This window comes from Suricata suricatta, chromosome 15, assembly GCF_006229205.1.
Source record: "Suricata suricatta isolate VVHF042 chromosome 15, meerkat_22Aug2017_6uvM2_HiC, whole genome shotgun sequence".
NCBI classification, from domain to species: domain Eukaryota; kingdom Metazoa; phylum Chordata; class Mammalia; order Carnivora; family Herpestidae; genus Suricata; species Suricata suricatta.
In genome coordinates, this window is record NC_043714.1 from 77,086,508 (window position 1) to 77,113,781 (window position 27,274).

At 66.5% G+C, this 27,274-nt stretch overlaps 6 protein-coding genes across 9 annotated transcripts in view; 1 reads left to right on the forward strand and 5 right to left on the reverse strand.

Moving 5' to 3' along the window:
• The window catches only part of THEM6 (thioesterase superfamily member 6), a 3,717-nt gene extending 219 nt beyond the window's left edge, over positions 1 to 3,498 (forward strand). Inside the window, exons 2-4 of the mRNA XM_029923339.1 lie at positions 1 to 276; positions 572 to 631; positions 1,995 to 3,498. Of these exons, the coding sequence (XP_029779199.1) occupies positions 1 to 276; positions 572 to 631; positions 1,995 to 2,105 (447 nt within the window). The 3' untranslated portion in view covers positions 2,106 to 3,498. The remainder of the gene's footprint in view (positions 277 to 571; positions 632 to 1,994) is intronic.
• A 2,532-nt stretch (positions 3,499 to 6,030) lies between these two features.
• Positions 6,031 to 7,131, reverse strand: SLURP1 (secreted LY6/PLAUR domain containing 1). Its single transcript, XM_029923773.1, has 3 exons — positions 7,005 to 7,131; positions 6,526 to 6,645; positions 6,031 to 6,309 (listed from the first exon to the last, which is right to left on the reverse strand). Exons 1-3 carry the CDS (start codon positions 7,066 to 7,068, stop codon positions 6,122 to 6,124), a joined length of 372 nt encoding a protein of 123 aa, XP_029779633.1. The 5' UTR covers positions 7,069 to 7,131; the 3' UTR covers positions 6,031 to 6,121.
• Positions 7,132 to 10,538: 3,407 nt separating this feature from the next.
• Positions 10,539 to 12,294, reverse strand: LYPD2 (LY6/PLAUR domain containing 2). The gene is made up of 3 exons (XM_029924071.1): positions 12,199 to 12,294; positions 11,160 to 11,279; positions 10,539 to 10,781 (listed from the first exon to the last, which is right to left on the reverse strand). The coding sequence occupies exons 1-3, from the start codon at positions 12,257 to 12,259 to the stop codon at positions 10,576 to 10,578; spliced, it is 387 nt and encodes a 128-aa protein (XP_029779931.1). The 5' UTR covers positions 12,260 to 12,294; the 3' UTR covers positions 10,539 to 10,575.
• Positions 12,295 to 14,047: 1,753 nt separating this feature from the next.
• LOC115278869 (cornifin-B-like) lies at positions 14,048 to 16,760 on the reverse strand. The gene is made up of 2 exons (XM_029923340.1): positions 16,739 to 16,760; positions 14,048 to 14,556 (listed from the first exon to the last, which is right to left on the reverse strand). Exons 1-2 carry the CDS (start codon positions 16,758 to 16,760, stop codon positions 14,048 to 14,050), a joined length of 531 nt encoding a protein of 176 aa, XP_029779200.1.
• Positions 16,640 to 21,105, reverse strand: SLURP2 (secreted LY6/PLAUR domain containing 2). 2 transcript variants are annotated; one of them, XM_029923614.1, is made up of 3 exons: positions 20,762 to 21,105; positions 17,332 to 17,430; positions 16,640 to 17,077 (listed from the first exon to the last, which is right to left on the reverse strand). In XM_029923614.1, exons 1-3 carry the CDS (start codon positions 20,853 to 20,855, stop codon positions 16,941 to 16,943), a joined length of 330 nt encoding a protein of 109 aa, XP_029779474.1. In that variant the 5' UTR covers positions 20,856 to 21,105; the 3' UTR covers positions 16,640 to 16,940. The 2 variants fall into 2 exon arrangements, with proteins under 2 accessions (XP_029779474.1, XP_029779473.1); XM_029923613.1 differs by lacking the exon at positions 20,762 to 21,105 and having other exon boundaries at positions 17,332 to 17,936.
• A 3,225-nt stretch (positions 21,106 to 24,330) lies between these two features.
• Positions 24,331 to 27,232, reverse strand: LOC115279092 (ly-6/neurotoxin-like protein 1). Of its 3 annotated transcripts, none has more exons than XM_029923615.1 (4): positions 27,094 to 27,232; positions 26,007 to 26,202; positions 25,698 to 25,799; positions 24,331 to 25,506 (listed from the first exon to the last, which is right to left on the reverse strand). In XM_029923615.1, the coding sequence occupies exons 2-4, from the start codon at positions 26,056 to 26,058 to the stop codon at positions 25,310 to 25,312; spliced, it is 351 nt and encodes a 116-aa protein (XP_029779475.1). In that variant the 5' UTR covers positions 26,059 to 26,202; positions 27,094 to 27,232; the 3' UTR covers positions 24,331 to 25,309. The 3 variants fall into 3 exon arrangements, with proteins under 3 accessions (XP_029779475.1, XP_029779477.1, XP_029779476.1); XM_029923617.1 differs by having other exon boundaries at positions 26,007 to 26,262; XM_029923616.1 differs by having other exon boundaries at positions 27,044 to 27,232.
• Positions 27,233 to 27,274: the final 42 nt, after the last annotated feature.

Below are 27,274 nucleotides of genomic sequence, written 5' to 3' on the forward strand. Positions count from 1 at the left end.
GCGCACCTGGTCCGCTGCGGGGTGCTGGGGGCGCTGCGCGCGCTCGGGGCCCGCGCCGTGCTGGCCGCCTCGTGCGCGCGCTATCGCCGATCGCTGCGCCTGTTCGAGCCCTTCGAGGTGCGCACCCGCCTGCTGGGCTGGGACGACCGAGCCTTTTACCTGGAGGCGCGCTTCGTCAGCCTGCGCGATGGCTTCGTGTGCGCGCTCCTGCGCTCCCGGCAGCACGTGCTGGGCACCTCGCCAGAGCGCGTCGTGCAGCATCTGTGCAAACACAGGGTGAGCGCCCTCTTTCCCCCCTCCCCGGCCCCGGGTGCACACCCCCCGCGGGGTCCGGCGGGCTCCTGGGCCCTGCCGCCTCCCCTAGGGAAGGCCAGCCGCCTGTGCCTCCTTTTTGCTCCTGTCCCAAGAGAGTGCCACCCCAGCCCTTTCTTTTGGGGCCGGGACCTCACTTCTTCGGAGCTCCCAGGGTCCCTGAATCCTCTCCTCATACAGGATCTTAGCGCGCTCCCCTCCTGCCATTTAACCTTGCCTCTCGGGACTCGTGTCTCACCCTCCACTTTTTCCACAACAGGGAAGCCCTGAGCTGGCCTCTCCCGGGAATCTAAGTCCTGCTGCTGCTGTGTGGCTCGAAGTGTGTAACCACTTTCTCTGGTCCTTGATTCTCAACAGGCGGGATGGTATCAGTGAGAGGAGGCTACTGGGAGCTCACAGGGGCCCGAGGGCACCCCCCACTGCCCTTTTCACCCGGCAGACAGAGGAAGCTGGAGCAGAAGGCTTGGGTCACCACCAGCTGGGGTTGGGTAGGGGGATTGAGCTCCAAGAGCTGCAAGCCTGGCAGCCTTTTCCACTTGGAGGCAGGGCCGCAGTGCCTGTCTGGGGCTAAAGGACGCTCCCCAGGGCCCGCTCCTTCCAGCGCAGCCGGCACCCGCAGCATGGCAACGGGGCCCCGGGGACAGCCAGCGCGCCCCCGCTGGGCTGGTTTCCCAGGCAGGCTCCAGAACCTGCCTCAGGAGCCTGGGTGCCAAAGCAGGGGCGCCAACCCCTACGTGCTCTGGCCCTGGCTTTGGACAGGTGCTTCCCGAGCGACACAGTCTCACGTTAATCATGAGAGGCCAGCCTTTCCCCCATGCCAGAGGTGGGGAAACTGAGGCTCACAGAGGCCATGGGAACTACCCAAGGCGGCACCGTGTACCTTGGGCACAGCCCCTTGGTTTCTGTCTCTGAACACCCCCGAGGTCCTGGGTGCCCCCCACCTTGTAGGGGCAGAGATGCTCCCTACGCCCCTTCATGTGTCAGGAGACTGGCGCGGGCAGTCGCTGCTCAGGGGGCTTTAAATCCAGGGACGGAGAGCTGGGACTAAAAGGCAGAGGGGAGCCTCTCCTGCAACAGAGGGTGCCGGGGCGGGGGGCTGGAAGGCACTTCGGAGAGGGCCGATGGTGCGGCTCAGCGGGCCTGCCCCGCCGGATGCCCAGCCGCAGACAGGGGCCCAGGGTGCCTCCTGGGTTGCGGTGGGCCCCAGGCCGAGTCTGCACCGGGCAGTCTGAGTCCCGTGTCCGGAGGTCCCAATTGCTGAAGCTCTGGTGGCCTTGGGTCTGGTCACTGCCGCTCAGCTGTGGCCCTGTCGCTGAAAGCCACCCTTCCACTCCCTACTCCAGACTCCTGAAGGCCCCTGGCTCCTCCGGGTCACCTGCCACCTGTCTCCGGCCAGCTAGCCTCAGACAGCTGGGTTCTGGGGACACACAGACGGCTCAGGTGTGGCCCTGCTGGGGGAGACAGGTCTGATGAAGGAGGTGTCTGGAGACGGAGAATGGACGGCACTGGGGGCCGCCAGGAGGGGCGCCTGGAAGGGGAGGAGGAGGACACGTTCCGGGGCAGCGTGGTGAGCAGAGGCCCAGTGGTGTGAAGGCAGCGTCCAGGCTAGGCACCCCTCCCCGCACCCCTGCTTGTCCCCAGGGCAGCGGGGGCCATGGGGATGTCACCCTCTCACCTTGCAGGTGGAGCCCCCGGAGCTGCCGGAGGACGTGCGGCACTGGATCGCCTACAACGAGGCCAGCAGCCAGCTTCTCCGGGCCGAGAGCGGGCTCGGCGCCGGCAAGAACCAGTGACCACGCCCCCTGCCCGCCGGGGCCAGAGGGTGCAGGGTGGGCCGGCAGGCCCGTGTCTCCCAGCCGGAGGGGTCCACAACCAGCCTGCCCTGCCTAGCCCCCTTCTCCCGCTCAGGCCTCCCCCTCCACCCATGTCTGATGCCCCCCGCCCCCGTACCATGCTAGGCACAGGATGGGGGTGGCGCAGATGCCCTGACCCAGCTCTGCCCTCTGATGGGAAACGTGGGAGGCCCAGGGCCCTCAGCTGGTGGGCTGTGGGGGGTGGGGGTTTGGCCCCACCTTGCGAGTGAAGCCGGGATGGCCAGCAGGACCGGCTAGAGACACCCTGAGCACTGGACCCTGGAGTCTGAGCCAGAGCTGAGGGTGGGGCAGCAGGGGTGAGGCCAGAGGAGTCCTGGGGCAGGGCTGGGCCCTGACTCCGGTGGAGAAGGGTCAGAATGGCATTTCAGGGCAGAATCTTCAGCTGTGCATGACGGGGGTGGGGAGGCAGGCCCAGAGCAAAGTCTGGGCAGTCGATGGCCGGGTGCACTGACCAGACGGCGGTAGGGGTGGGGGCAGGGCCTGCAGCAGGGACTTGTGGCCAGAGGGCATGCTGGGCCCCGGAGGGTCAGATGGCACAGGGCCTCCTGTGTGGCGGTGAGCTCCCCATCACTGGGGGTGTCCTAGTTGGGGCCTGCTGTTGAGGAGGGAACAGAGCAGCGAGTGGGACTCCCCCTGGGCGTCCTGTGCCCTTGCTTGTCCGTACTCCTAAGTGCTCACAGGGCTGTGCTGTGTGACTCTGGGCAGGCCCCTACCCTCTCTGGGCCTCTGGCACCTCTGTTGTCTGCTCTCCTGCTGGAGTTTTCCTACTCGATACCTGCTCCGCTGTTGATTTTTCCCCTCCTTCTCTAAGGGGCTGTCTCTCTCCATGGGCTGAGGTTGGGGAAGGGTCATCTTGGCTTTGCCCGAGTGGCTCCCTGACAGGGTCACCAGGCTGCTGGGACACCCAGCTGGGGCTGGGGTTAGGGAGATCTGGAGAGAAGAAACTCGCCCAGAGCCCCGACAGCAAAGCAGGGATGGGCAAAGTGGGGGGGCCGGGCTGCCTGGCCCGGAGGCCGGGGGGACACTGGTCAGGTCCCTGGGGGTGGGGTGGTGCTGCCCGTGCGGGTGACTGCACAGGACAAGGCGGCCGCCTGCCTGGGCCCCGCACCTGCCCTGCCAGCCTGTGGTGGTGGCCTGAGCAGCCGGGGCCCCAGAGCTGCCTCCTGCCCCCGCCCCGGGGCTGCCCCCCTACCTTGCCAGCCCCCCACCCCCCGCGCTGACTTCTGCCTTACAGCCGCAACGAGAAAGCTGCAATGTTCCTGTTTTATTTAAAGAAACCCCAAGATTAAAGGGTTTTTAATGCCCGTGTGGACGGAAGACCCCGTTTCTGTAGCCCCGGCCCCCAGGGAAGCTGCGGCCCCGCCGGGTGCTTTCTGCTGGGGGGTGCTGTCTAGGCTTCTCGGGGCCCCGTGAACTCGGGGACCGGGTGGGCAGGGCAGGGCTGGCTCCTCTTGCCCAGAGCATGGGACCGAGGCCAGAAAGGATTTGCCCCACCCCCCTTGCGGGCCCTGTGCCCTGCTTGTCCCCAGCCTTTGGGGCTTGCTGTCCCACGTCCCCGTCTGGATGGCTGGTGCAGGTTTCCGATTTGGTCCAGGGTCCAATCCCATGATCCTCCAGAGGAGTTTGGGAGGTTAGGCCTCAGCTCTGGGATTCCTGGGGCGGGGAAGTGGGGTGGCAGCTGGGGTCAGCCCTTCTGCAAGCCCCTCGAGGAGGACCGGAAGTGGGGCCACTGGCGCAGAAGACAGGGGAGGGACAGTATGGGCCACACCGTGCCCTGCCCACTTGCTCCGGAGTGCCCGGGGCCTGGGGCCCAGACAACGGTCCCTTGAAAGAGTTGGATTTGTAGCTGGTGTCAGGTGATGGGAGGTGGCGTGGCCTGGCTGAGGTCACGTGGCAGGCCTGTGGTTTGCAGCCAAGGAGGTTGGCTGGAGCCTCTGGTCTCCCTACCGGCCAGGCGAGCCGAGGGCCCCAAGCCTCCCACCTGCTCCGCGCGGCTGGCCCGCAGGGCGCTGCGCCTTCCACACGGAGTATCTGTTGGCGCAGGCCCTGTGGGATGCAGGCGGGGTGTGGAGGGCCAGGGACAGCCTGGGGCGGGGGAGCTGGGGGGTCTGCACTGGTGGCAGACGGACAGATTCCCCAAGGGGCTGCTGTCAGGAGCTGCACACGGGGGGTCGGGTCGCAGCAGGTCCATCGGGTGGTGGCAAGGGGCCAGCTGGTGCTTTGGGGCAGGACTGGGGCTGGGGAGGCAGGCCGGGTCTGTCTGTCCGAGTGTTCAAGATGGTGGGGCCTCCGGGCTGGACGCCCCTGAATCCCAGGGGCCCTGAAGTTTCTCCATCCACTGAAGGGGGACACACCCCAGCTGGATGGGGGCTGGTGGGGGGAGGCTTCCTCTTGCTCTGTTTGGAGAAGGTCCGACCACAGAGGGGTCCTCGCTGATCACGGGACATGCGTCTGGGGCACGGGGCTGGCCGAGGTGGGGTTTGGGCAGCCTCACCCTTTCCTCCTGTGGACCAGGTGACCCTTGGTGGGCTTCTCCCTTCTTTCTGTATTCCTTGTGACCCCACACACCACGTCCTTGATCCTAAGACCCCAAGACTCTCCAGCTGGTGTGAGCGGCTACCCCAGGGCCAGCCCTGCTAAGGCCCCACTGTGGCCTCCCCAGCTCCCGGGGCATGTGGGGGTGACACAGGGATGTGCGGGTCTGGCCTGACGTGTCCTCAGGCCTACAGACAAGGGCTTTCCTTGGGCTCAGGCCTGTTGGTGGCAGCTCCCACCAGGGGAGGCCTGGGCAGCTCTGTGCCGGGGCGGGGTTGCCTTCTGTTGGCCGTGGCGGCGCTGTGCAGAGGCCCCGCTGGTGCACCTGGCCAGCCACCTGCGTGTCCCAGGGGTGGGGTGGCCCTGCAGCCTCTCCCACAGGCTCACCCCCTGCCCTGGAAGAGTGCAGAGGCCACATCCCCCACTGCCCTACTGGAAGCTGGAGCCAAGAGCTCCAGTGACCTCTTACTCAGTCCCTGTGGGGAGCTGGTGGCCCTGGCCGCTTGCCTCCAAATCCCAGGCCCAGGAAGCCTGGCCATGACGCAGAGTCTGAAAGTGTCTGGCATAGAGGACAGTGATGGGAATTTGGGCCTGGAGAGGGGCAAGGACAGGCCCCAAGGCTGCTGATATCTGGTGTGCCGGACGTGTCTCCTGCCTCCACCTCCCCACAGCACTGCTGGGCCAGGCCAGGCCAGCCCAGGGGGCCACCTGAGGCTCCGCCGCTGAGGCGCCTGCTGCCCACCTGGCTGGCAGGGAGCCCGGCTCTGGCCCTGGTATCTGGGATGAGTGAGCACGTCCTTAGTGCTCCACGGGCACAGTCTCCTCTCATTTCAGCTGTTCCCCGGGGCCAAGGTCACAGTGGGCCCAGTGTTGGGTGGGTGAGGTGTGTGGAGGCGCGTGGGTGTCAGCTGGCCCAGAGGCGCCCCCCATGCGCCTGGGGGGGCCTGGGCTCCCTGCGGCTCCACGTGCCTTCTGCCCTGCGTCCCCTGCTGGGGCTGCAGCATCCCCGCCCCGGACACGTGGAGCGAGACATACCCACCCTTGACCCCAGCTTCCCTTCTCCCTTGGGGTCTCAGGGGAGAGTGGGGCCAGATTTTCCCTGGGCTAAGGAGCCCGTCCTGGGCTCGGGTGCTGTGGGACTGGTTTGCAGGAAGGCCGGCCCGGGATGCGTTTCTCCCCCCAGGCCTCTGTTTTCCCTTCTGTGAAATGAGGCCAAATGGCCCTGGGTGAGAACAGGGCCAGGTGCCCAGAATGGGCCTGACTCGGCTCAGCTCTCCTGGAGGCTCCCGGCACCCAGGAAGGAAAGGGGTCAGTTCCGCCTTGGCCTTGTTTATTTTTTGCAAGGGTGGGGCGTGGAGGGCAGGGGGCCCCGGCGGAGGCCTGCAGGCGCAGGTGTGGGGTCAGGGAAGGAGCGGGGCCCCCAGCGGGGCCGGGGCCCTGATGCTGAGCCTGGTGGCCTGTATGGAGTTGCAGAGATCACGGAAGCAGCAGTAGACAGGATGGGCGGCCCCGATGCTGTCAGGGTCGGTGGCGATGCAGGAGGTGGAGCAGGACCGGGTCACCACGGGGCTCTGGTGGAAGGGGTACTCTGCCGGGCGGGCAGGCGTCAGAGCCTGCGTTCCACTGCCCGGGCCCTCCCTGGCCACCCAGCCTCCACGCACTTGATCCCAACACCTTCAGTGATCGCCTGAGGCCCCTAAGCTAATGGCTGGGCCTGGAAAGTCATGGGTGCTCCTGCCCCCAGCCCTGAGGTGGGAGCCCTGAGGGCCACCTGGGGAAGGGGACCGCTGTGGGCGGGACTCACCTGACTCCACCTGCACCAGCGTGGTCTTGCAGGCCGTGGCCTCAGGTTGGCAGTAAGTGATGTTCTTGCATGAAGGGATGGGTGTGGGCTGCTCACACGTAAAGCATCTGAAGGCCTCACCTGGGTGAGGGGAGGGGCAAACCTCATCGTCCGTGGCCTTGAGACCCATCTTGGAGGCTGGAGCGGAGGCCTCGTGTGGTCTAACTCCTGGGCCATACCCCACGGTGATGTCTGGAGTGTTTCCCTCGCCATCCCTGCTTGGGGGAGGTGGCTCTCCTCGCTGAGACCCTGCAGGGCCCGGGGTCTGCCCAATAGCTGCATTCCACTATTGTGCCTGGGTTTTCCTGCCTGGAGAAGGGGGCTGCAAAGCCCTTCCCCAGCCAAGGCTCTAGGACCCAGGAGGCTCTTTTAGGGCAGGGGAGCTGAGCCCAGTGGGGTTGTAAGGAGCCCACCCCCCAGGGGAGGAGGCATCCACTCACCTGCTTGCAGGCCTGAGGCTGCGGCAAGCAGCAGAAGCCGGAAGAAAACCATGCACCCGGCCATCTGCTGCGCTCGGCAGCAGGGAGCAGCAGTGCCCCGCCGCCTCTGTGGGCACTTATACCCTGTGGTGGCGGAGCCTGTGAGTCAGCAGGGTGGTGTGGGGCGGAGGTGGGAGGCGGTGTGGCAGGCGGGCCACGCCACTCACAGGCCCTCCCTCCGGGACTGGGACCCCTCTTGGCTGGTGCTGGCCCACACAGGCAGCAGGCATGTCAGGCCCAGCCAGGGCCAAGGCCATGTCCTTCCCACACAGGTGTCCTCTCCCTGGCATAGGTGCCCACCAGACCAGAGATCTGGTGGGGGTGGGGAGTCAGGCCGTGTGCAGAGGAGGGCGAGTGCCTGCCTGATAAGGTGTGGGGACCGAGTCAGGCCCCCCAGGCTCCTCCCAGGCTGATGGGTGTGGGGCTCCAGAGAGGCCCCTCAGTCACTGCCAGCCCCTTCCCTACTTTAGACAGCTTGAGCTTCCCGGTTCCAGGCCCAGACAGCAGGGCTCTGCCTCCCCTGTCCCCCCACCTACCAGCCTCCTCTGACTTCCTTCACTGCCCACCTCCCACTGCAAGTCTTCCCGGACCCACACCTTTGCCTGTGCTCGGACTCTCCGGGGACACCCTCTCTGGTCTCCCAATCCTAACCTCACATCTTCTCCATGCTATAAGGCCCACTGGGCTGCCTCGTCCATAGGTCTTCCTGGCATTCCAGCCACACTGGATTCTCTGTCCTTGGAGGGCCTAATGGGTGGGTGGATGGGTGGGTGGATGGATGGATGGATGGATGGGTGGGTGGGTGGTGGATGTATGATGGATGGATGGATGGATGATGGATGGATGGGTGGGTGGATGGATGTGTAGATAGATGAGTGGATGGACAGGTAGATGGATGGGTGGGTAGATGGGTGAGTGGATGGACAGGTGGATGGATGGGTGGGTAGATGGGTGGCGGGATGAGTAGATGGATGAGTGGATGGACAGGTGGATGGATGGGTGGGTAGATGGGTGGCTGGATAAGTGGATGGATGAGTGGATGGACAGGTGGATGGATGGGTGGGTAGATGGGTGGCTGGGTGGCGGGATGAGTGGATGGATGGGTGATGTTTGAAGGAGTGGATGAGCAGAGGGCAGTGCATGAATGCGGGGGGAGACGGGGGAAGGCAGTAGGTGGGTAGATGGGGAGTAAGTAGATGGGTAGGTGGCAGATGAAAGAATGTGAGTGTGTATCAGGTGGAGCGTGTGGAGAGTGGGCGGGCCCCGCTCTAGGGCACGGAGTCATATCCAGTCTCCAGAGGGGACAGCATGCCAGGGCAAGCTCGGGCTGGCCCTCAGGAGGCCTGGGTTTTGGTCTTGGATTTGCTGCTGGCTCCGCGTGTGGCCTCGGGGTGGCTCCCTCGCCCCTCTGGACCTTGCATTCCCGTTTGCAGGATGGGCCCAAGGACCCAGGCAGTTTGGAGGACAGGCGTGCCCCGGCCTTGTGGACCGAGGAAACAAAGGGAGGGCGTTCCTTGTGAAAGAAGAGGCCACAGTTGCTGCAAACCAACCCCGGGCCGCCCTCGGCAGGCACAGCACAGCCGCGGACCGCAGCAGGGCAGGCCTTCCCCAGGGCCGGCCGCCGCCACGCCCAGGATGTTCCGAGAGGAACCAGGGAGTGTCCGGCGGGAAGCCTGACGGCTGGGCGGGTCCCGGCTCCGCCCCCCGCCTGACGGCTGGGCGGGTCCCGGCTCCGCCTGACCTCCCGTGTGGCTCACGAGCCCTCTGACCCGCTTTCGCTCAGGTGTAAACCCGGCAGAGCGTCATCGGCCACGAGGGCGGAGGGGCGGACGCGGTGTGGCAGTGGGACCAGTGTGCCAGGAAGCAGGCTGGGGTGTGCGGGGGTGAAGGACCCCGTGTGCGGTGGGGGGACTGCCTGGAAGGGGAGTGCAGGGAAGGCCTGGGAGACGTGGTGGCAGAGGAGTGGCCAGGACAGGGCACACGGCTTCCCCACGTCTGCCCGGACAGCTGTGCGTGTGCGTGCGCGTGTGCACAGGTGTGTGTATCGAGCCTCGACCCAGGCTGTAAGACTCAAGTCCCCACCACTCGCCTCACTTTTGTGAGACACTTGAGAAAAGCCAGGTGGGGGTGCAGACAGCGGCTCCCGGGTGACAGAGCTCAGAAGCAAACCCCAAGCGGAGGCTTGGTGCCCGTGTTTGGCCCCCAAGGTCCCTGCTGTTCCTGGAGATGCCACTGGGCCAGTCTGTGCCAGTCACCTGGCTGGGGCCCGCCGGGCTGTGGGGCACCACCAAGCCCCCGGGACTGCACGTCTTACCACAGGGAACAGAGGTCTGGGGTCCTGGGGTCCTGGGACCTTCTGGCCCTGGGGTTCCTCTCTCAGAGGCTTGGGGTGTCTTTCACCCCAGCTCAGACCTGCTTTGGGTCCTGGCTGCCGCCGCCCCCATCCGGGAGCAGGAAGCCCCGGGAGGGGTGATGGCTGCCTTGAGGGTCCTGGACTCCGGGGCAGGAGCCGTGGGGAGAACACGCGGGTGCGCTAGACCGAGGCCTTCCCGGCCCCACCTCAAAACGGCGGGAGGCTGGTGCCGTGCCCCTCCCGGGACAGGGCCGGCCCACCACGGGCCCAGGCGAGGCCAGCAGCGCAGGGGGCGGGTCCGGGTGACTGAGGGCCCTCCCCTTCCCTTCTCGCCCCCCTCAGCTGGCCCTGGGGAGGGTTCGGCGCTAGGTGGCTAGGTGGGAGGACCGGGGCCTGCCTGTGTCAGGGACGGAGCCCCTGCTGTGTGTTTCCGGGACCACGTGTGTGCGTGAACGTGCGTGTGCACATGTGTGTGTGAGAGCATCACTCCCAGCCCAGGTGCAGGCCTGGGGGTCCCTGGGGACAAGCGGCCTGCTGGGCAGGTGACTCCCAGGAAGATGGTCTGGAGGATTTGGTGCTGGCCCGAGGCCGAGGTGGAGTGAGGGTCGGGGTTGGGCTGCCCTGGGCACCCAGGGAGCAGGGCCTGGCGAGCCTGAAGGCACTCTCTGCCACCCAACACAGGGGACTGTGTCACCACTGGCAGGGGAAGGCCCTGCGCAGGGGCCAGGGGAGCGGCCGCGGGTGCTGCTCGGATTGAGCCCCAATCCCAGGTTACTCTTCCGCCCGGGTCCCCTCCAAAGCCTGGCCTTAATGGCCCCTCCTCTGAGAAGCCACCCATGACCCTGCCCAGTCAGGCCCCCCGTAGGGTTTGTGTGGGTGTCACAGGCCTAGTGACCATCCTTGTGTACCGCGTCACAGGCCACAGAGAGGAGACTGACCGTGTGGGTGACGAGAGACCCCCAGGAACAGCCCAGAGGCCGGGCGCAGCAGAGGCAGACCGGCAGCCGAGGGGCTGGGGAGGGACCGCAGGGGACACAGGATGAGGGGACAGTGGCGACGCGGCTGGAGGCCCTCCGGCCCCCGTGGCCAGGGCACCCGAAAACAGACACAGGAGGCCTGGTGCAGGGGTGAGGCTTCTTCAAGGGCAGTGGGGCTGGCTTGCAGGGGTGGGGTGGGGCTCTAGGACCCAAGGCTCCAGAGCAGGAGGAGCGCCAGCACGACGGCCAGGCCACGGTGGCGCTGCAGGGTGGGCGCCCCGTCCACGTTGCACAGCTCACTGTTACAGCAGGACACGGGCCGCGTCTGGCCGATGCCGTCCACGTCCGAGGGCACGCACTTGCTGGCGCAGGACTTGGTCACCGTGGAGTCCCCCAGGAAGGGGTACACTGTGGGCCACGTTGGGTGCCCGGTCAGCTCCCGACCTCCAGGGCCTCCAAGCCCGGCCCCGCGCCCCAGCGTGGGGGTGGCAGTCCCTGCCGCATCTCAGCCCCCACTTTCCTTCCACCACTGCGGGGGTCCTGGTGCCAGGGACAGGGCAGCTTATGGGGGGATTCCCGCCGGGTGAGGCCCTGTCGGGCTGCAGATGCCTTTCCGTTAAGGGAAAGAAGAGAGGGCAGGGGAGGGGCCGGGGGAGGGGCCGGGGGAGAGGCGCAAACTGCTTCCACCCAGAGCCCTTTTTGCAAATGGCTGGGACAGGGGCTGCGCGTTGGGCGTGGCCGGCTCTGACCCTGGGGCCCAGCCCCGCCCTCCCGGCGCCTGCTGACCTATCTCCAGGGAGTAGAGGGTGGTCTTGCACATGGTTTCGTTCCCACTGCAGGTGGCGATGGTGACGCAGCTGGACACAGCAGTGGGCTCGTGACAGGTGTAGCATTGCAGGGCCCCCCCTGGGTAGGAAGCGGCAAGGGACGAATCAGGCAGGCCCCGCCCTTCCCCAGCCCTCTGTCCTGGAGGCCCAGGTTTGAGGGGGATGCTGCCCTCCAGGGTCCCGTTGCCCACCCACCAAAATTCTGGGAAGATTGGGGAGGTTTGATCGGGAGGTTAGAGACAGGTACATTCCGGGGGAGGTGGGCCGAGGTGGGAACCAGGCAGCTCTGGAGGCGGGGCCTGCAGGGCCAGGGAGGTGGGGCAGTACGCCCCCTTGAGGTCCCCATGGGCAGAGAGCAGCACCCAACCTGAGGGGTACAGTGGGGCCTCAGGAACAGGTGAGGCGGGGTGCGGGCTGAAGGGTGGGCCTGGTGCATCTACAGGCCGGCTTAGCACAGGCGGGAAGAGCCATGCCCCGGGGGAGTAGGGGGGGACCGGGCAGGTTGGAGGAGGGGCCCCGGGGCGTGCTACCTCCCCTGCTCTCCTGAACCCTGCTCCACCACAGGAGCCCGGCTCAGTGAGGCCAAAGGCTCCTCTAGCCCATTGTGCGGCCTTCTGTCTTAAGTGGGCCTCAGTTCCCCCTCTGCCCAGTTCCTTTTCTGGTTGGGCGTGGGGGCCCTGAGGGGCTGGGGTGTCTCTACTAGTTGTTCCCTCGGACCTCCCAGAGCCTTCCTGGCCTCCCCAGGGCGCCTCCCGAGGCCCCAGGAACAGGAGTCACTGATCTGACTGTGCCGTCTGTGGCCCCAGCCCACAGGGACATGCAGGTCCCCAGCCAGCACCCAGGGCCTCTGCTGCCGCCCCCCGGCCTGGGGGCAGGCCCCTTGGTACCGCGCCCTCCTCTCCCTCACTTGGGCTGAGGGCCCTGCCCTTCCCTCCCCACTCGCCCCCTTCCCCGCCCCGCCTCGCCTCTGCTGGGGCCCCTCTGCCTGCACCCCTCACCGAATTGGCCACCACAGGCCGCCAGCAGCAGCAGCAGCAGCAGCGGCCGTGTCCCCCTCATGGTCCCGTCCTCAGGCCGCAGCCACTGCGCCCTCGCCCTCGGGCTGCCCGCAGGGACTGCAGACACCAGTGCAGCCACCCGACCGGTCAGCCGAGCAGATTACTGGGATTGGGTTTCCTGTGGGCGGCTGAGGTGTGGAGACCCACCCACTGGGGCCCCTCCCGCCTCCACCGCGCCCCATTCTTCCCGCCCTCCCTGCCCCCTTCCCCATTCCTCCACCTCCCACGGGCTGGGGCCCGTCCCCACCCCCGATGACCCCTCTCTGTGGTTGGGGGGCCCTCACCTCCCTGTGACTCCCTTACCTGGGCTCCCCATCTTCTCCTTCTGCCCCCACGCGCACCCTGTGCCTGCTTCTGCCTGGCATGCTTTCTACCTGGGTCTCCAGGGCAGAGTCCAGGTCTACTGGCTCTGTGTTTGAGTGCTACCAGGTGGCCTGGGACACCCCCTCACAGGGCGCAGCGATGGGGAGCAGACTGCCACCTGGACAAGCAGCCGGTGTACTCAGAGGCTTAAGGACAAAGGCAGGAAGGAGCTGGGTCAACAGAAAGCTCCAGAAAGGAGGTTGGGGTGGGGAAGGGCCAGGTACACCTTGGTCTCTAATGAGGCCAAAGGGGTTGCCCCTCGGGCGGGGCTCGCCTGGCCCCCCAGTGCCGGTCAGGGCCTTGCCCGAGGCTCAGATGGGATGCAGGTGTGGCTCCAGGCCCTCCCCCCGTAGGCTCGCATGCACACGTACATGGGACACGTGCACACACACACATACGTGCAAACCTGCATGCACCAGCATACACAAGTGCACACGCCCACACAGGCACACATGCAAACCTGCGTGCACACAGGCACATACGTGCACGCGCACATGCATACCCACGTGCAAGCGCGTGCACACGCACCCCCGCGGCAGCCTCCACAGGGTGTACTCCACCTGCGCCCCCGCCACCCCCGCCACCTGGTCCACAGCAGCTAGAGTGAAGGCCGGGGTGGTGTGGGGAGCGTTGTCGGCAGGTCCCTGGGCCCCCAGGCTCACTTGGGGCTACACTGCAACCCCCCAACTCTTCCGTCTTCTCCCACAGCTTCCAAACCTTAGTCCCTCCTAGACTCTGTTCCTGGTCCTCCTACTGCCAGAGACGCCTCTCCCTCCCATCCCCTCCCTTCCCTCCTGCTCTCCTGGGGTTGAAATTCTCTGTCTTGGGGACTCCCCCCACCCCCCACCCCACAGCCCTTTTTATGGCCGTTGGACTTTCCTTCGGGATCAGCTCCAGGGATCTGGAGGCGCCCGTGTGTGTGTGGGGGGGGGGCGCTGGTGACCTGGGGACAAGGCGCATGGTGTCCCTCAGCCCCGGCACCTGTCGGCCGCTTCACCTGCGCGTCAGATTGTCCTCCCCACAGCTCCCCAGGCACACGCCACCACAAACTGCACTCAGGACGCAGGGTCAAGGGCGCCCAGCAGCAGCCGCCTCAGGCGGGTCACCTCTCGCGGGCTGGGGCAGCCAAAGCAGTGACCGGGCTTGTCTGATTTGACACTTGACCACGCCACACAGCTGCACCTGGATGCGGCTAACCGGATCAGACACGCGGCGCACACGCCCTCGGCCCCTCCTGGTCTAGCACGTTCCTGTGCGGCGCCCCCGCCCTCAGACGCAAGGGCCCCACCCGCGATTTCCATCCCGAGCACACCCGTGGCCCCCGGTATTCCCTCCTCCCTCGGTTTCTGCCCTGATCCCAGGGCAGCCTAGCTGTCTACCTAGGTCGGGGAGGAACGTGACTGGTCAGGGTCTGGGGGCGCTCTGTCTAGGAGGCCTCCACGCCAAGAGGCCGCTGGTCACCCTCAGTTCTACCAGGAGCTTTCAGGTCAGGGCCCAGGGTGTGAGCAGGGTCAGGGCTCAGGGCGTGACCAGGGTCAGGGCCCAGCGTGTGACCAGGGGCAGGGCTCAGCGTGTGAGCAGGGTCAGGGCCCAGCGTGTGAGCAGGGTCAGGGTTCAGGGCGTGACCAGGGTCAGGGCCCAGCGTGTGACCAGGGGCAGGGCTCAGCGTGTGAGCAGGGTCAGGGCTCAGCGTGTGAGCAGGGTCAGGGTTCAGCGTGTGAGCAGGGTCAGGGCCCAGAGTGTGAGCAGGGTCAGAGGTCAGAGTGTGACCAGGGTCAGGGCCCACAGAGTGACTGGGGCCAGGGTCCTCTGCTGCAGCTCCCGATTCGGCCTGGCCTTCTCTCCAGCCTGTCTGTGGGTGACCTCCTCTGGGCAGGGTCTTCTGACCCCAGGAAGGTGGAGGGGTTTCTGGCCTGGCTCCGCCCACCGGCTCCCCTGTAGCCACAGCGGCAGGTGTCCCTGAGGCACCCGGAGCCCTCGAGCTGTGCCCTTCCCGAGCCCCTGGGGTGCAGGTGCCCTAACGCGGGCGTGCAAGCACGCTCCGGGCACAGCACGTCTCCCTGTGGCGGGGTCTGCCCCTCCCTATGGGGTGTGCTTGGGGCCCAGAGGCGTTCCCCCACGTGGCGCAGCTCCGTGTCCCCTGGTCAGGGCGTCTGCTCCCGGCTCTCCATCACACGAACCCTCCCAGGGGATTCGCGGGAAGGCGGAGCTGGCAAATGGCCTGCACTTGGTGTAAGACCCGACCGCCCTCCGGGGAAAGCCGTTAGACGTCAGGTGCCCCTCCAGACTCACCCCTGCCTCGGAAGCCTGAATGTTTTAGCAGGTGTGCACCAGCCTCAGCGGGCCCCACGCTGGGACACCCCCTGACCCTGCACCGGAGGCGGTGGCTCTGTGTGGGCGGGCGCGTCCTCCCATCCCGGGGCGCCTGGGTGACATTTCGGGGGGCCGGCGTTCAGCAGCATTCTTGGGGCGTCTTAGAGTTCCATGCTCACGGCCAATGTGCCCCAGGGGGCACCCTGCAGGCGCTTGCGCAGCTGCCTTCCAGCCTTTCCCCCCTCTCCCGTGTCTCCCCTGGATTTAAAGAAAGCGCTGCTTGCTTTCACTTTGCCCCTTTCTTTTTTTAATTAAAAAAAATTTAATCTTTATCCGTTTTTGAGAAGGACAGACTGAGTGGGGGAGGGGCAGAGAGAGGGAGACAGAATCGGAAGCAGCTCCAGGCTCTGAGCGGTCAGCACAGAGCCCGACGCGGGGCTCGAACCCACGAACCATGAGATCGTGACCTGAACCGAAGTAGAACTCTTAACCCACCGAGCCCCCCAGGCACCCCTTGTGTGTATTTCTTTTTAGGTTCGTGTGTGGTCCTGAATCTTTCTCAGGCTGGATTTTCCATCCTGTTTTGCTTTCAAAAATTCGTCCTTTCTTGCTAGTTTGTAACAGCTTTATTGGGTGTGCTCCCGACACTGCACGCGGTTTAGGGGTGTTCCCGGATTTGTGCAGCTGCCCCCAGTGAGTGAGTGTGAGGCTCTCATCGCCTCAGAAAGACCCCCCTCCGCACTGGCTGTCACCCGCCCGCACCCCACACGCCCCACTCCCCACTCCCCTACCGCTGTCCGGCTGCCCGCCGGTTGTGGGCGTTTCATGGAGATGGACACAGAGGATGCAGCGTTTGCATCCGGCCTCTTCCCCTCCTGGGGCCCGTCCGGCGGTGGCGGTGCGGGTGGAAACGTCCCCGTGCCCGGAGGGACCAGTCTGCCCACGCGTCCTCTGAGGCTCCGCGCTCTGCCCCGTTCCGCGCTTGTGACGGTGCCGCCTGATCACGCGGATGTTTTGTGTGAGCGCGTGCCCGGGTCCTGAGCGCGTGCCCGGGTCCCGGGCGCGTGCCTGGGGACGGGCCCCCCGGTCGCCTGTAACCGCGTGGAGTCGCCAGAGACCCGGCCGTGGTTTCCTGCAAAACCGTCTGTCATCCGTAACCGTCTGTCTTTTGGCGGTTAAAGCTCCGATGCCGCCTCTCCACAGACGGGGCGCGGAGGTCGGGGGCCAGCGGGGTGTCCCCGTGGGGCCAGCCTCCCCAGCTCCCCGCGGCGTCCGCGGTCATCCGCATGGGGGCTCGGAGGGGCCTCTCCCGCGTGTCCCCGGGGGCCCTCCTCGCGTCTCCGTGGGGGGTGGCTCTGTCAGGACGCAGGCCCCACGCTGCACTGGCTTTTCCACGGCTTCTTTTGTGAGAACGTGGCCCGGGTAAGCAGAGGGAAGGGCCGGGTGGTCAGCCCGGGGTGGGGGATGTGGGGGGACCCCTGCCCCCTGGTTGGGGGTCTTGCTCTGCTTTGCAGCCCAAGGCCGGTGGGAGCCATGATGAAAACTTTGCCCGTGTGTGTACATGTGTGCGTGTATGGGTGTGTGTGTGCGTCCATAGGGGTGTGTGGGTCTGTGTGTGCTTATATGTATGGGTGTGGGTGTGTGTGCACGTGTGCAAGGGGGTGCCTGTGTGCATACGTGTGGAGGTGTGTGCTCGTGAGTGTGTGTGTTAGTGTGCGAGTGCGCCAGTGGTGGGTGTGTGGGTACATGTGTGGTTGTGTGCACGCGTGTGTGGGTGTGCAAAGCTGCCTCCAGCCTCACTCACCGGTCTGCTCCATCCCTTCCATCCTCTCCCCTGCTTCCCCCAAATTCCCTCCCTCTGCCAAGGGCCCCTCCCCCTTCCTCAGACCCACTCAGTGCTACCCCTGGGCCCCACCCCCTCCTCAAGCGCCCCCAGACCCGGTGCCTCATCTCAGCTGGGGAGGGGTCTGCCTGGGGGCCCGGGCACCAGCTGCAGGAGGAGGTGCTCAGTCCTGGTTGCAGAGGCTGAACTGGCAGCAGGCGATGGACACGTGGGGGCCGAGGCCCAGGGATGAGACCTCGGGGCAGCCGCTCTGGCAGGACTTGGTCACCATAGGCTCGTCAATGAGGCTTAAGGGGATCCCTGGGGTGGGTGGAGAGTAAACCGCGCAGGGCCCCTGAGCCTCTGAGCTGCCCGCGCCCCCTGCCCACCCCTGCCCCCAGGCTGGTCCCCTCCCTGGGGCCCTCTACCGGGCTGAGGCCAAGGGATGCTCCCCCTGCCCTGCCCGGACTTGCTGGGAGCCTGGGCCATTTCCAGACCCTCCGAGCCTGGCTCTTTTCTCCTGGGCACAGAGGGCATGGCTGGCCCCCCCTCTGCCCCGCATGCACCCTACTCACGGGTGGCGATGGTGACGCAGTAGTTGGAGCTCCGTGGGCATCTGAGCGGGTGGGCGCACCCTCCGTAGCCCTTGCACTGGTGACACATCAAGGCTTGGGCTGCAGCCGCAGGCAGAGGGACAAATGGATGGACAGACATGGACACAGGTGTGGGCAAGTCCTGCCTAATAGCACCCTCCACTCCCACCCAGTGCCCCACTGTCGTTCTCAGGACCCTAGCCCTGCATCCTGGGGTCCCCAACCTCTCAAGACCGCCCAGACAGGGGGCTGGCGGGAGGTCATCATGCATCAAGCCTCAGCCCAGGGCTGGGCAAGGCCCTGGTGCTCCACCCTGCCACCCTGTGGGACAGCGCTTTACAGGAATCGGGTGCCAAGCCCCGGTCCACGTCCGGGTGGGTGCTGGGCTGGAGACATCTCTTCTGCGTCCCCCAAGGACAGCTGGTCTGGACTCCTATGTGACATCCAGGGGAGTGGAGGAGGGGGCCTCCCCCAGGAGTTGAGAGTCGGGGGGAGTTTGGGATGGGGGGAAGGTGGTGAGGGCTCTCCAAGACACTTCTGTGCCCATTTTCTCCTCTAGAGGGGGCCTGAGCAGGACGCCATAGACCCAAGGCCCTTGGTTCAGGTGGCTAAGGGGGTGGGGCCTCACTGGCCTCCGCAGGGAGTGGGGAGCAAGGGGGCAGATGAGCCGGGTGGTGCAGGGGCGGGAGGGAGGGGGCAGAGGAGCGGGGTGGGGCAGGGGCCGGAGGGAGGCCAGCACAGGTCTGCTTGGTGTTCCTTCTATGAGGCCAACTTTGATTCTTCTCAAACACTGAGCTCATTCCATAGATGTCTGGCAGCTCTGCCCATCAGCTGCCCTCCCACGTGGGCCCTGCCTGGGGCCCCACAACCGCTCTGCCTGCCTGGCAGTCCTTCTGTGCCCTTCCTCCCCACAACGGCCTCACTCTCCCTCCCCTCCCCCACCTGTCCTTCTCTGCTTCTGAGCTTCTGTGCACGAGGTCCTGCTCTGACTGCCCGCACATCTGGGCACAAGTGCACAGGGACCTACAGGCCCAGTGGGGCAGCCGCAAGGCCCGCACTGCCCCGGCTCACTGAGTGCGAGCTCGGAGCCCCAGGACGCTTGAACCAGAGTCCGGGGCCACGCGATCACTCCCACTCCCTGGTCAGGCCTTCGGGCCTCTGCAAAGCTGAGCCAGCCTCGCTCTCACCATTGCCCCGATCTGCCCCAGGTCCACCCATGTTCAAGCCCGGGTCCTTGACCATGATGATGCGCCGCACACTTGAGCCAAAGCCCTGTAGGCAAGGCACTCGCACGCACACCCGGCCTGGGGCACGCAGCACCCTCCCGGCCTGAGCCCTGCTCAACCCCGGGGGCTTCCGGCAGCACCTGCCTAGAACCACAGAGCCGGGGCTGGAGCCAGGAAGTGTCCAGCCTGGCAGTGGGCCCACCGTCAGCCTAGACGCGCCCGCCAGCCCCACAGAGCCATCCGAGACCCCACATGTGACCAGGAACTGTGACAGCACTGTCACAAAGTCCAGCAAAGCTGCGGAAGCCACCCTCACATCGAGCCCGACGACTGTGCGGTACGCTCACATGCTGCCACCTAGCGGACAGACAGGGGAGTGTCACCTGCAGAGCCGGGTCTGTGCCTCCAGGGTGTCCGCCAGAGAGAAGCAGATCCTGCCTGCCCGCTCTCCTCGGATTCTTCCCTGCGCTGCCCCTGCTATGCCTTCTGTTCTCCGGGCAAAACAGGCCCCGCTCACATGCCACTTCCGCTAAGAAGGCCTCCTGGGGTTCCGGGGAGAGTTGATGGCTTCTCGCTTGGCATGCCCCCCACGAACTGCTGACACTCTGCCCCAGCCTGGTGGTGGTGTCCCTGCCCTCATGTGGCCTCGCTCAGGGCTCGCTCCCCACCCCCACTGCCTCAGATGTAAAGGACCCGGGTGGGGCATTTCACCCACTCTCCCGGGCACCCAGAGCACCCTTCACACAGCACCCCTCCTCTGTGCCTCGTGGGATTCAGGAGAGCTTTGTGGAGGGAGGGAAAGAAGTGAAAAGGAAAGGAAGGAGGAAGGGAAGGGAAGAAAGGGAGAAAGAAGGAAGGAGGGAGGGCAGGACGAAGAGAGGGAGGACGGGGGAGGCGATCAGGCGCAGGCTGCAGGCTCCCGGATCCTGTGCAGCAGGCAGGGCCCTCCGACCCTGCACTCCGTTTGCTCTAAAGCAGAGCCGGCATGTGGACCTACATGGGGGTGCACTTCCCACGGGTAGCAGGGGGAGGACGCCAACAGTGTGGCCTTGGGGCTCCTGTGACCCACTGGGCCTGGGCTAGGCCAGGGGAGGAAGGAGGGGCCTGTGGTGGCCACTCCTGGACACCACTGGACCCCTTGACCTAGCCCCCATGGTGACAAAGACTTTCCCTGTGTTGAGCTCAGATCTCCAGACCCCTGATGACCCAGGAGCGATTCTTAGGGGCCATCCATGAGACCTGGGCCCTGAGCCTCACATACCTCCGTCCCGGACAGAGGCCTCGTGCAGGGCCCAGGCATGGTCAGGAGGGGTCCCGCAGGGAGAGACACTGGCAGATCCCAGAGGGCGCTGGGTGGAGCCCTATGCCCATGCCAGGGGCCGTCCAGACACTCCCTCAGTCCATCTCATTTAGGGCCGTGGCCGTGAGGATGGTGCCAGCCCACACGTGGAAACAGAGGCCTGGCCAGGTGAGGGCAGGGGGCCGGGGCCGCTTGGCACAGGAGCAGGGGCCCGGCTGGGTTTGTTTGGGCAGCTGGTTGGGTGAGCGGAGATGCCATCCTGTCTCGGGTGGGAGGCCGGTGTGGGCAGCCCGTTTGAGGGAGATGTCCTCAAGGAAGCAGGTCCGAGGGGCCTGGAGCTGGCCAGCTGGGGCAGCGCTAGCGGATGTGGGCACAGCCCAGTCGGAAATGGCCTGAGTGAGGGGACTGGCCCCACAAGGAGGCCAGAGCCAGGGAGGAGAGGCCCGGGGCCCAGCAGGAAGAGAGGTAAGAGGGGGCTGGGAGAGGGTGGGCCTGGGAAACCGTGCTGGCCAGCGAGGAGGGCCGTCAGACTCAGTGTGGGGGGGGTCACTGCTGAGTTGGAGAGGCCTTTGGGGCAGGTCGGGGGAGAGGGGTGTCAAGCCAGGGGCAGGGCGTGGAGAGCTGGGCAGGTCTTACAGGGGCAAGGACAGCACCGGGGGCTCAACTTGCAGGCCTGCGGGTCCAGGAAGGGGGTCCGGGGGGACCACCGTGCTGTCCACAAGCAGAGGGTAGGAGCTGGCAGGTGGGGAGGGGCCAGCGCCCCAGCAAAGGGGGTCAAGGGGCAGGAATTGGAGCCCCTGAGGTGCGGAGCCACAGCCCAGGGCCCCGTGGTGGCCGAGGCTGGGGGCTGGCTTAGAGCCCGGGGAGGGCAGCGCCCTGGACTCACCCAGCTCCAGGCTCAAGGCTGCCGCCAGCAGGAGCCCGAGGAGCAGCCGCATGATGTCCCGGGAGAGGCTGTGCCCAGGGCCCCCGGCTGCCATCTTATACCCATGGCTCCCACCCCGTGCCAGCTGGACCCCGCCGTCTGACTCACCCAGCAGCTGACTCAGCCACGGGCTGGGCCGGAGCCCACGCAGTGCTGGGCCACCCGGGCCCCAGGCAGGAGGGCAAGGCCAGGTTATCCCATAAACCTTTCCTTGTCCACCAGGTAGGATAACCCGGGCTGTAGGGCAGGGGTCACTCAGACCGCCTGGCAGGGGCGGGCGGCGACCTCTGGTGTCCCGCAGGTGGGCCCTGGGCTCACCCCTCCCCCTAAACACGCAGAGGAAGCAGAGGGCCAGCCTACCGGAGCCACACCTGCGCTGCCCCTGGGGTGTTAGGTGACCGGTGTCCCTCCGAGGGGCCGGAACGAGGGCCCCCTCAGCCGGCCCGTCCGTCCAACAGGCCTCCGTCCACAAGGGACAGCTGGGAGCCGCCTGCTTGGCTAGGGCTCACGGTCGCTACCGTGGTCACACTGCAGGGCCCAACCTGTGCTGTTGTCCCGGTGGCAGGGGGAGAGCAGAGAGGTATTGAAAGGGTCCCACAGTGGGTGACGCCCGACAGCAGAAGCCAGACGTGCCAGGGTGAGCTGCCAGCTGCACCAGTCAGGGCACCACGGGGGCAGCGAGTGGCCGTCTGTGGGGAGCTGGTGCCGCTGTCCGAGGATCCCCGTGCGTCTGCTCTGGCTCCCGAGGGGCTTCCGTCTACCCCTCTACCTGGTGGGCTCCTGAGGGCTGGGGGCCCGGGGGAGATTCAGAGGAGGAGCCAGAAAGCTGGGGTGGTGGGTGGGCTCCTGGGGCGCCGCCTCCCCCACCGTGTTCTCTAGGGGCCCCTCTCAGGGGGTGCGGCTGGGTGGGTTTGTGGGCCTTCCTGCGGAGCTCCCCTCCCTTGGGTCCCCTTGCCCTGCGCCGGCCGGGGCTCCGATGGCCACTGGACGGGCCGGCGTGACCAGCCGTGCCAGACCGGGAAGGCGGCGCTGAGCTCAGACCAAGGCGGTGGTGAGGACAGACGGCAGGACAGACGCGTTTATTCACTCAGTCCCTGAGACAGGGAGGGGACCTCTGTGCGGCGCGGTGCGTAAGCGGAGGAGGGGGCTCTGCTGGAAGGCCATGCTCGTGCTGGTCCAGGTCCGGGTCCGGGTCCGGATCCGGGTTCAGCATTAACTGCCGGCAGGGACCTGACCCCGGGAAGTGCGATGAAGAGAAGGGGCGCCCCCCGCCCTCAGTCAGTCCGTCCGTCTGTCCGTCCGAGGCGTCCTGTGTGCTGGGCACGTACACCCGCAGCCTCGTCAACCCTCGCCAGGCCTCCGCGGGGTGGAGCGACCGTTCCCACTGTGCCAGTGAGACAACCGAGGCTCAGAGACGTGAAGGGCGAGCCCCAGGAGAGCTCCGCGGGAGCTAAGGGACGCGCTGAGGAGGGGCCACGAGAGAGAGAGAGAGAGAGAGAGAGAGAGAGAGAGAGAGAGAGAGAGAGAGGCCTCTCCCTTCTCTGTGCCTGTTCAGAGGGTTAGAGCAAACGACCCGCTGTCAAGAGGAAGAAGGGTTGGTGCCGCCCCCCGCCCCCCGCCCAGCAGCAGGGCACCTGGGTTCACAGCTTCCTGACGCCGGCTCTGTGCCCCGGGGCCGACCGCACGCTGGGCTGCGCCCGCAGCCCCAGCTTCTCTGCTGTGCCCCACGGACGGGGCCGAACAGCACCCACTGGAGGGACACTCAGGCCACTTCGAGACGCCACAGACGCCTCGGAGGAGCCGCAGCATCCTTCACATCCGGGGGTGCTCGTTCTGCTGGAAGGACCCCCGCGGGGAGAGGCCCCTGCCGTGCTGGTGCCCCAGCCACGGGCTGGGACAGACGTCGGGCCGGACGCCTGCCGCTGGTCCTCGCGGTGTCTCAGGCCTCACTTGTCTCCTGACCCTAAGCTCCTGTCATCATTCCCCAGGCTAAGACTGTTCTGGGTTTCTGAACCACCTCCTGGGCTTCGCCCGCCCAGACTCCCGGCTGCGGGGAGAAGACAGCACAGGGGCAGGCCTGTGGGGGTCGGGTCAGGTGGCAGCCAGCCTGCTGGGCCGGCAACCACACCACGGCTCTGGGCCTCAGTTTCTTCACCTGTAAAGGGGACGCAATAATGTCTCCCACCTTGCAGTGGTCGTGGAGTGCTAGAGCCAGGACACAAGGGCACCAGACAGATGTGGGTGACCAGCCTCACCGGGGAGGCCTGGCCCAGTATTGGTGGAGGGCCTTCTGGGGGCTCTGGGCTGGGCTTCCGACAGCAGGGCCAGGCTGAGCCCTGTCTGCGGGGGTGGGGGTGGCACAGTCCTGGGGAGCCTGCTGCGGTGTTGTGGGTGTTGGGCTTGACTGGGTCACGGCGGAGGACGGGCAGATGGGTATGGAAGGCAGGTAGAGCACCCGTGCCGTGGCAAGCCGGTTCCCTGGGACCCTGCTCTTGGCGACCCCAGAGCTCACTGGCAGGCTGGGCGCAGCGCTCTAATCCCACCCCCACTGTGATGGAGGGGAGGGAGGGCCCATCCTGTGCCCCTCCCAGCTCGGGCCTACCCCCTACCCCGCCCGCTGACCCAGGACAAAGGTCTTATGCAAGCCATCTAACCTGGCTCCTAAGCCTCTCCCACTGAGTCAGGAGGTCAAGGGCGGCTGGGGCTGGAGGCCCACTCCGCCCTTTCCCCATCCTGAGGCCCGTGCTGGCCCCGCAGCCGGCTCTGTGGGGGGGGGGGGTGTGGTCACTCTCCGGAGGCTGACCTCTCCTGGATCTGTGGGGGCTCAGGGCCGGGCTCTGCCTTGCTCCCAGCCTCCGCCAGGGAAGAGCTCACCCAGCATTGGTCCTCGGGCGAGGAGCCCCAGGTGTCCTGTGGGGGCTGAGCTCCTGACCGCACACTCCTCTCGGTGCGGCTCCTTCCCGCCTTGTGGCCCAGGATGGGGGCCATCTTCCCAGACCTTCTGGGAGGGCCAACCACATCTGCCCAAGGACCCCTCCCCAGCGCCCAGGCCCTCCCCGGGGACCCTGCTCCCTTGAGATCTGGAGTCACAGCAGCTCCCAACCCAGTGGGGTACTGGGGACCCTTGGGGGCCCACGAACTGGCTCTCCAGGCTGGACCTCTAGCACAGGTTCCCGGGACCAGGGCCATGCTTCGGGGCCAAGGGTTTCTGAGCCCAGAGTCAATCTCACCACACAGACATTTGTCACAATCCTGCCGACCTGGGCCCAGCCAGCTTTGAAGGGACTCCTGGGCCCCTCCAGAGACACTGAGCTGGGGACACTGGTCAGGTGAGGACGCCTCAGGCACCGTGTGACTGAGCCCAGTCTGGTTCTCTGAAAGGAGAGGGTGTTTCCCGGGCCACTCTTATCCACGGTGGTCATGCTGGACGACCCTCCATTCCTAAACCAGAGCAGGGATGGGCTCACCTTGGCTGGTGCCCTCTAAATAATGCCAGTTCGTGGGCCCCCAAGGGTCCCCAGTACCCCACTGGGTTGGGAGCAGCTGGAGACCATCCCCCACAGCCCGGGGTGGACTTCTCTCTCTCTCCCTAGGCAGAGTCAGAGGGAAGAGGGCCCCAGTCACTTGATTCCCGGGACTCTGCCTCCCCCCCATCCCAGACCTCCTCCCTCTCTTCTTCTCAGGAGCCCCCGCTCCCCCCTCCACCCCAGGCAGACTGCAGCTCACCCCCTCCGCTAAGGGGAAGGCTAGGGCTGAAGACCAAGAGGTTTGGCCCCACCAGCTCCGTGGTAAAAATAGCCCTGGGCTCAGCTCCCAGGCTCCACCAAATATAGCCCGTCCGACCTGCCCCGAATGCCTGCAGCGTGGGCTGGGGAGGGAGGGGCATGCGGAAGGTCAAGGGCTTGGCAGAGCAAGGAGGAAGGAAGGATCTCTTACTAGGCTTCTGGGACTGGGGGCCTCAGGGTTTCCTTCCAGACGAGCCCGCCCCTCCCCCCCCAGGGCCGCCTGGCTACACAGGGCTTCCGGGGACTGCCCCCTGAGACGGCGGACAGGGACCAAGGCCTTTGTCACATGCCCACGGAGACAGCCCTCGTGGGCCCCAGAGAGCCCTGCTTCCTAGGGTCCTGCCACCCAGGTCCCTGCTGTCTCCTGCGCCTCCACACACTGACTGGGCGGACGGTGGCAGCTGCCAGGAAGGTGGGCCAAGTCTCCCCTCAAATCAGTGTCCCTTGGCCAACTGAGGACCCCAGGGGAGCGGCACACTTTAGTAGACACCCCCTTCCCTGGGCAGAGAGGGGCGAGCCCTCCCCTGGAGGCCTGGTCCCACATTAACCTTCTGAGAGTGAAAGTCTCTGGGAGCGAAGCCCCAGGCGGCGAGTCCTCGGGCGGCAGCCCTGGGCATGGCCGGGGGTGGGGCACACGGCGGGTGGGTACGCAGGGTGAAAAGGGAGGGCTGTGTCCCCCAGAACTCGGTCCTTGAGTGGGTGTCGGGGGGAGGGGGGCGGAGATTCAGAGCAGACCCCAGAGGGCGGCCAGGAGGACGGGGGCCAGGGCCAGGGCCCCGGGGCGGGCGTGGCCGGCAACATTGCAGAGGTCGTACTGGCAGCACGAGGTGGTGGAGGCGTGCTTGGAGTAGCCGTCGTACACGGTCTCGAAGCAGCTGGGCACACACGACTTGCTCACCTTCATCCTGGTCGGCGTGTAGTCTGCACGGGGGAGCCGTGCTAGGACCCCACACTGGCCCGACTCCGGCAGGCAGGGCCTTAGGGCAGGCTCGCCCTCAGCCAGATGCTCCCAGAGAGGACGCCAGGGCAGGTGGGGACCCCCTCCTCTGCCTCCCCTGCTCCTAGGGGCGGGCACCGTGTCCCGCCTTCCCCCCGGGCACCCAGGGACTCACAGGTGCGTGTGGTCATGCAGTAGGTGACCATGGACGGGCAGCGCATGGGGTTGAAGCAGTTCTCTCCGTTGTAGGCGCACACGTGGCAGTCCAGAGCCTGGGCTGGGGGCGGGGAGCGGGTGGGAGCGGGATGGGCGTCACACAACAGGGGAGGCCCCTCCCCCAGCCCGCGAGGCCCCAAGTCCCATCGCCTCCTTCTGAACAGCTCGAGGCAGAGGTGGTTTTAGGGAGTCTGGCCTCCCTCCCCACTCCCAGCCTGCCGGCTCCCAACAGGGGTCTGTCCATCCATCTGTTCTCCACCCGTCTTACCCAGAGGGAGGCCCAGCAGGGCCACGAGGAACAGGGTGAGCAGGGGCGCCATGGCCGGAGGTGAGAGGGCAGAATGGCGGAGGGGAGGTGAACGGCAGCTGGTCCTTGATTTCAACTCAGGCTGGGGCTGGGGCAGAGCAGGTCAGGCAACCCCCTGCACTCCCCGGGCTTCTGGCTTCCGGGAGGTGCTGCGGCTCTGCACAGCAGAGGGCAGAGGACCGGTTGTCACCCTGGAACTGAGGGGCCCAAGGGGGCCCTGGGCAGGCGCGCAGGTGGGAAGGGGACACAAAAAGAGACGAAAAGGGGACAGGGGTGGGACATTCCAAGCGGAGAGGCTGGTGTCCACAAACAGATCTACTGTGCAGATTGAAGGGGGTACGGGGAGGAGGGTTCATGCAGGGGCCCCACGGGAGCCCACGGGGCCTGACACTTGGCGCCTCCTCAGCGAGAGCCCTGAGTACAGGGTGAGCGCCCAGGGCACCGCTGGGCCCCAGGGGAGGGTCTCTCCTCGCTGCTTTCCCTCTCCTTTGCCCCCATGGGCCCTCCACTTCCGGTGCTTTCAGGGCCAAGGTGGGGGCCGCTTTCTCCCCCGGAAGACTTCTAGAGCCCAGCCCTACTGGGGCTTCAGGCCTGAGTCCGGCCCCGGCGGGAGCTCCGGGAGCTCCGACCAGCCTGTGGGGAAGTGCGCTGGGAGCGTGTTCCAGGGGACGCTTGGGCAAGAGGCAGGAAGAACTCGGTACCGATATGGGGTTCGGAACGGAGATGTCCAATCTCTGGCTGGGGGCTGGGAGGGATCTGGACTAGGACTTCCCCGCCCGCTGCGGGGAATTTCGGGGCCCAGTGTCCCCGCCCCCGGGGACCAAGACTCTGCCCTTTCGGGGAACATCAAACCAACTCATCTTCCAGTCCCCATTTCCCAAGAGTCACCCACGGGATGCCTGACCCGGCCTGAAGCTCCACCGCTTCCCGCCCCGTCCCCGCGAGCCCCGCCCCAAAGACTGCGGTCCCAAGCAGAGTGGGGGAGGTTTCGGGATAACCTGATCCGTGACCTTCAGCCCGCTGAGCCTCCGCTGCGCCCGGGACTCACCCGCGGCCGCTCGCAGACTGCTCCCTCGGTCTGAGAGCGCGACCCTGCGGCGGCCCAGCGGTGACCACGCCGCAATGCCCCTCCCGGCCGCGGCCTCCGGGAGCCGCCAGGCGGGTGTGACTTCACCGCAGGAGGCCCCGCCCCAGTCCGCCCCGGCCGGCTTTGGAGCAGCCCCGGCCCC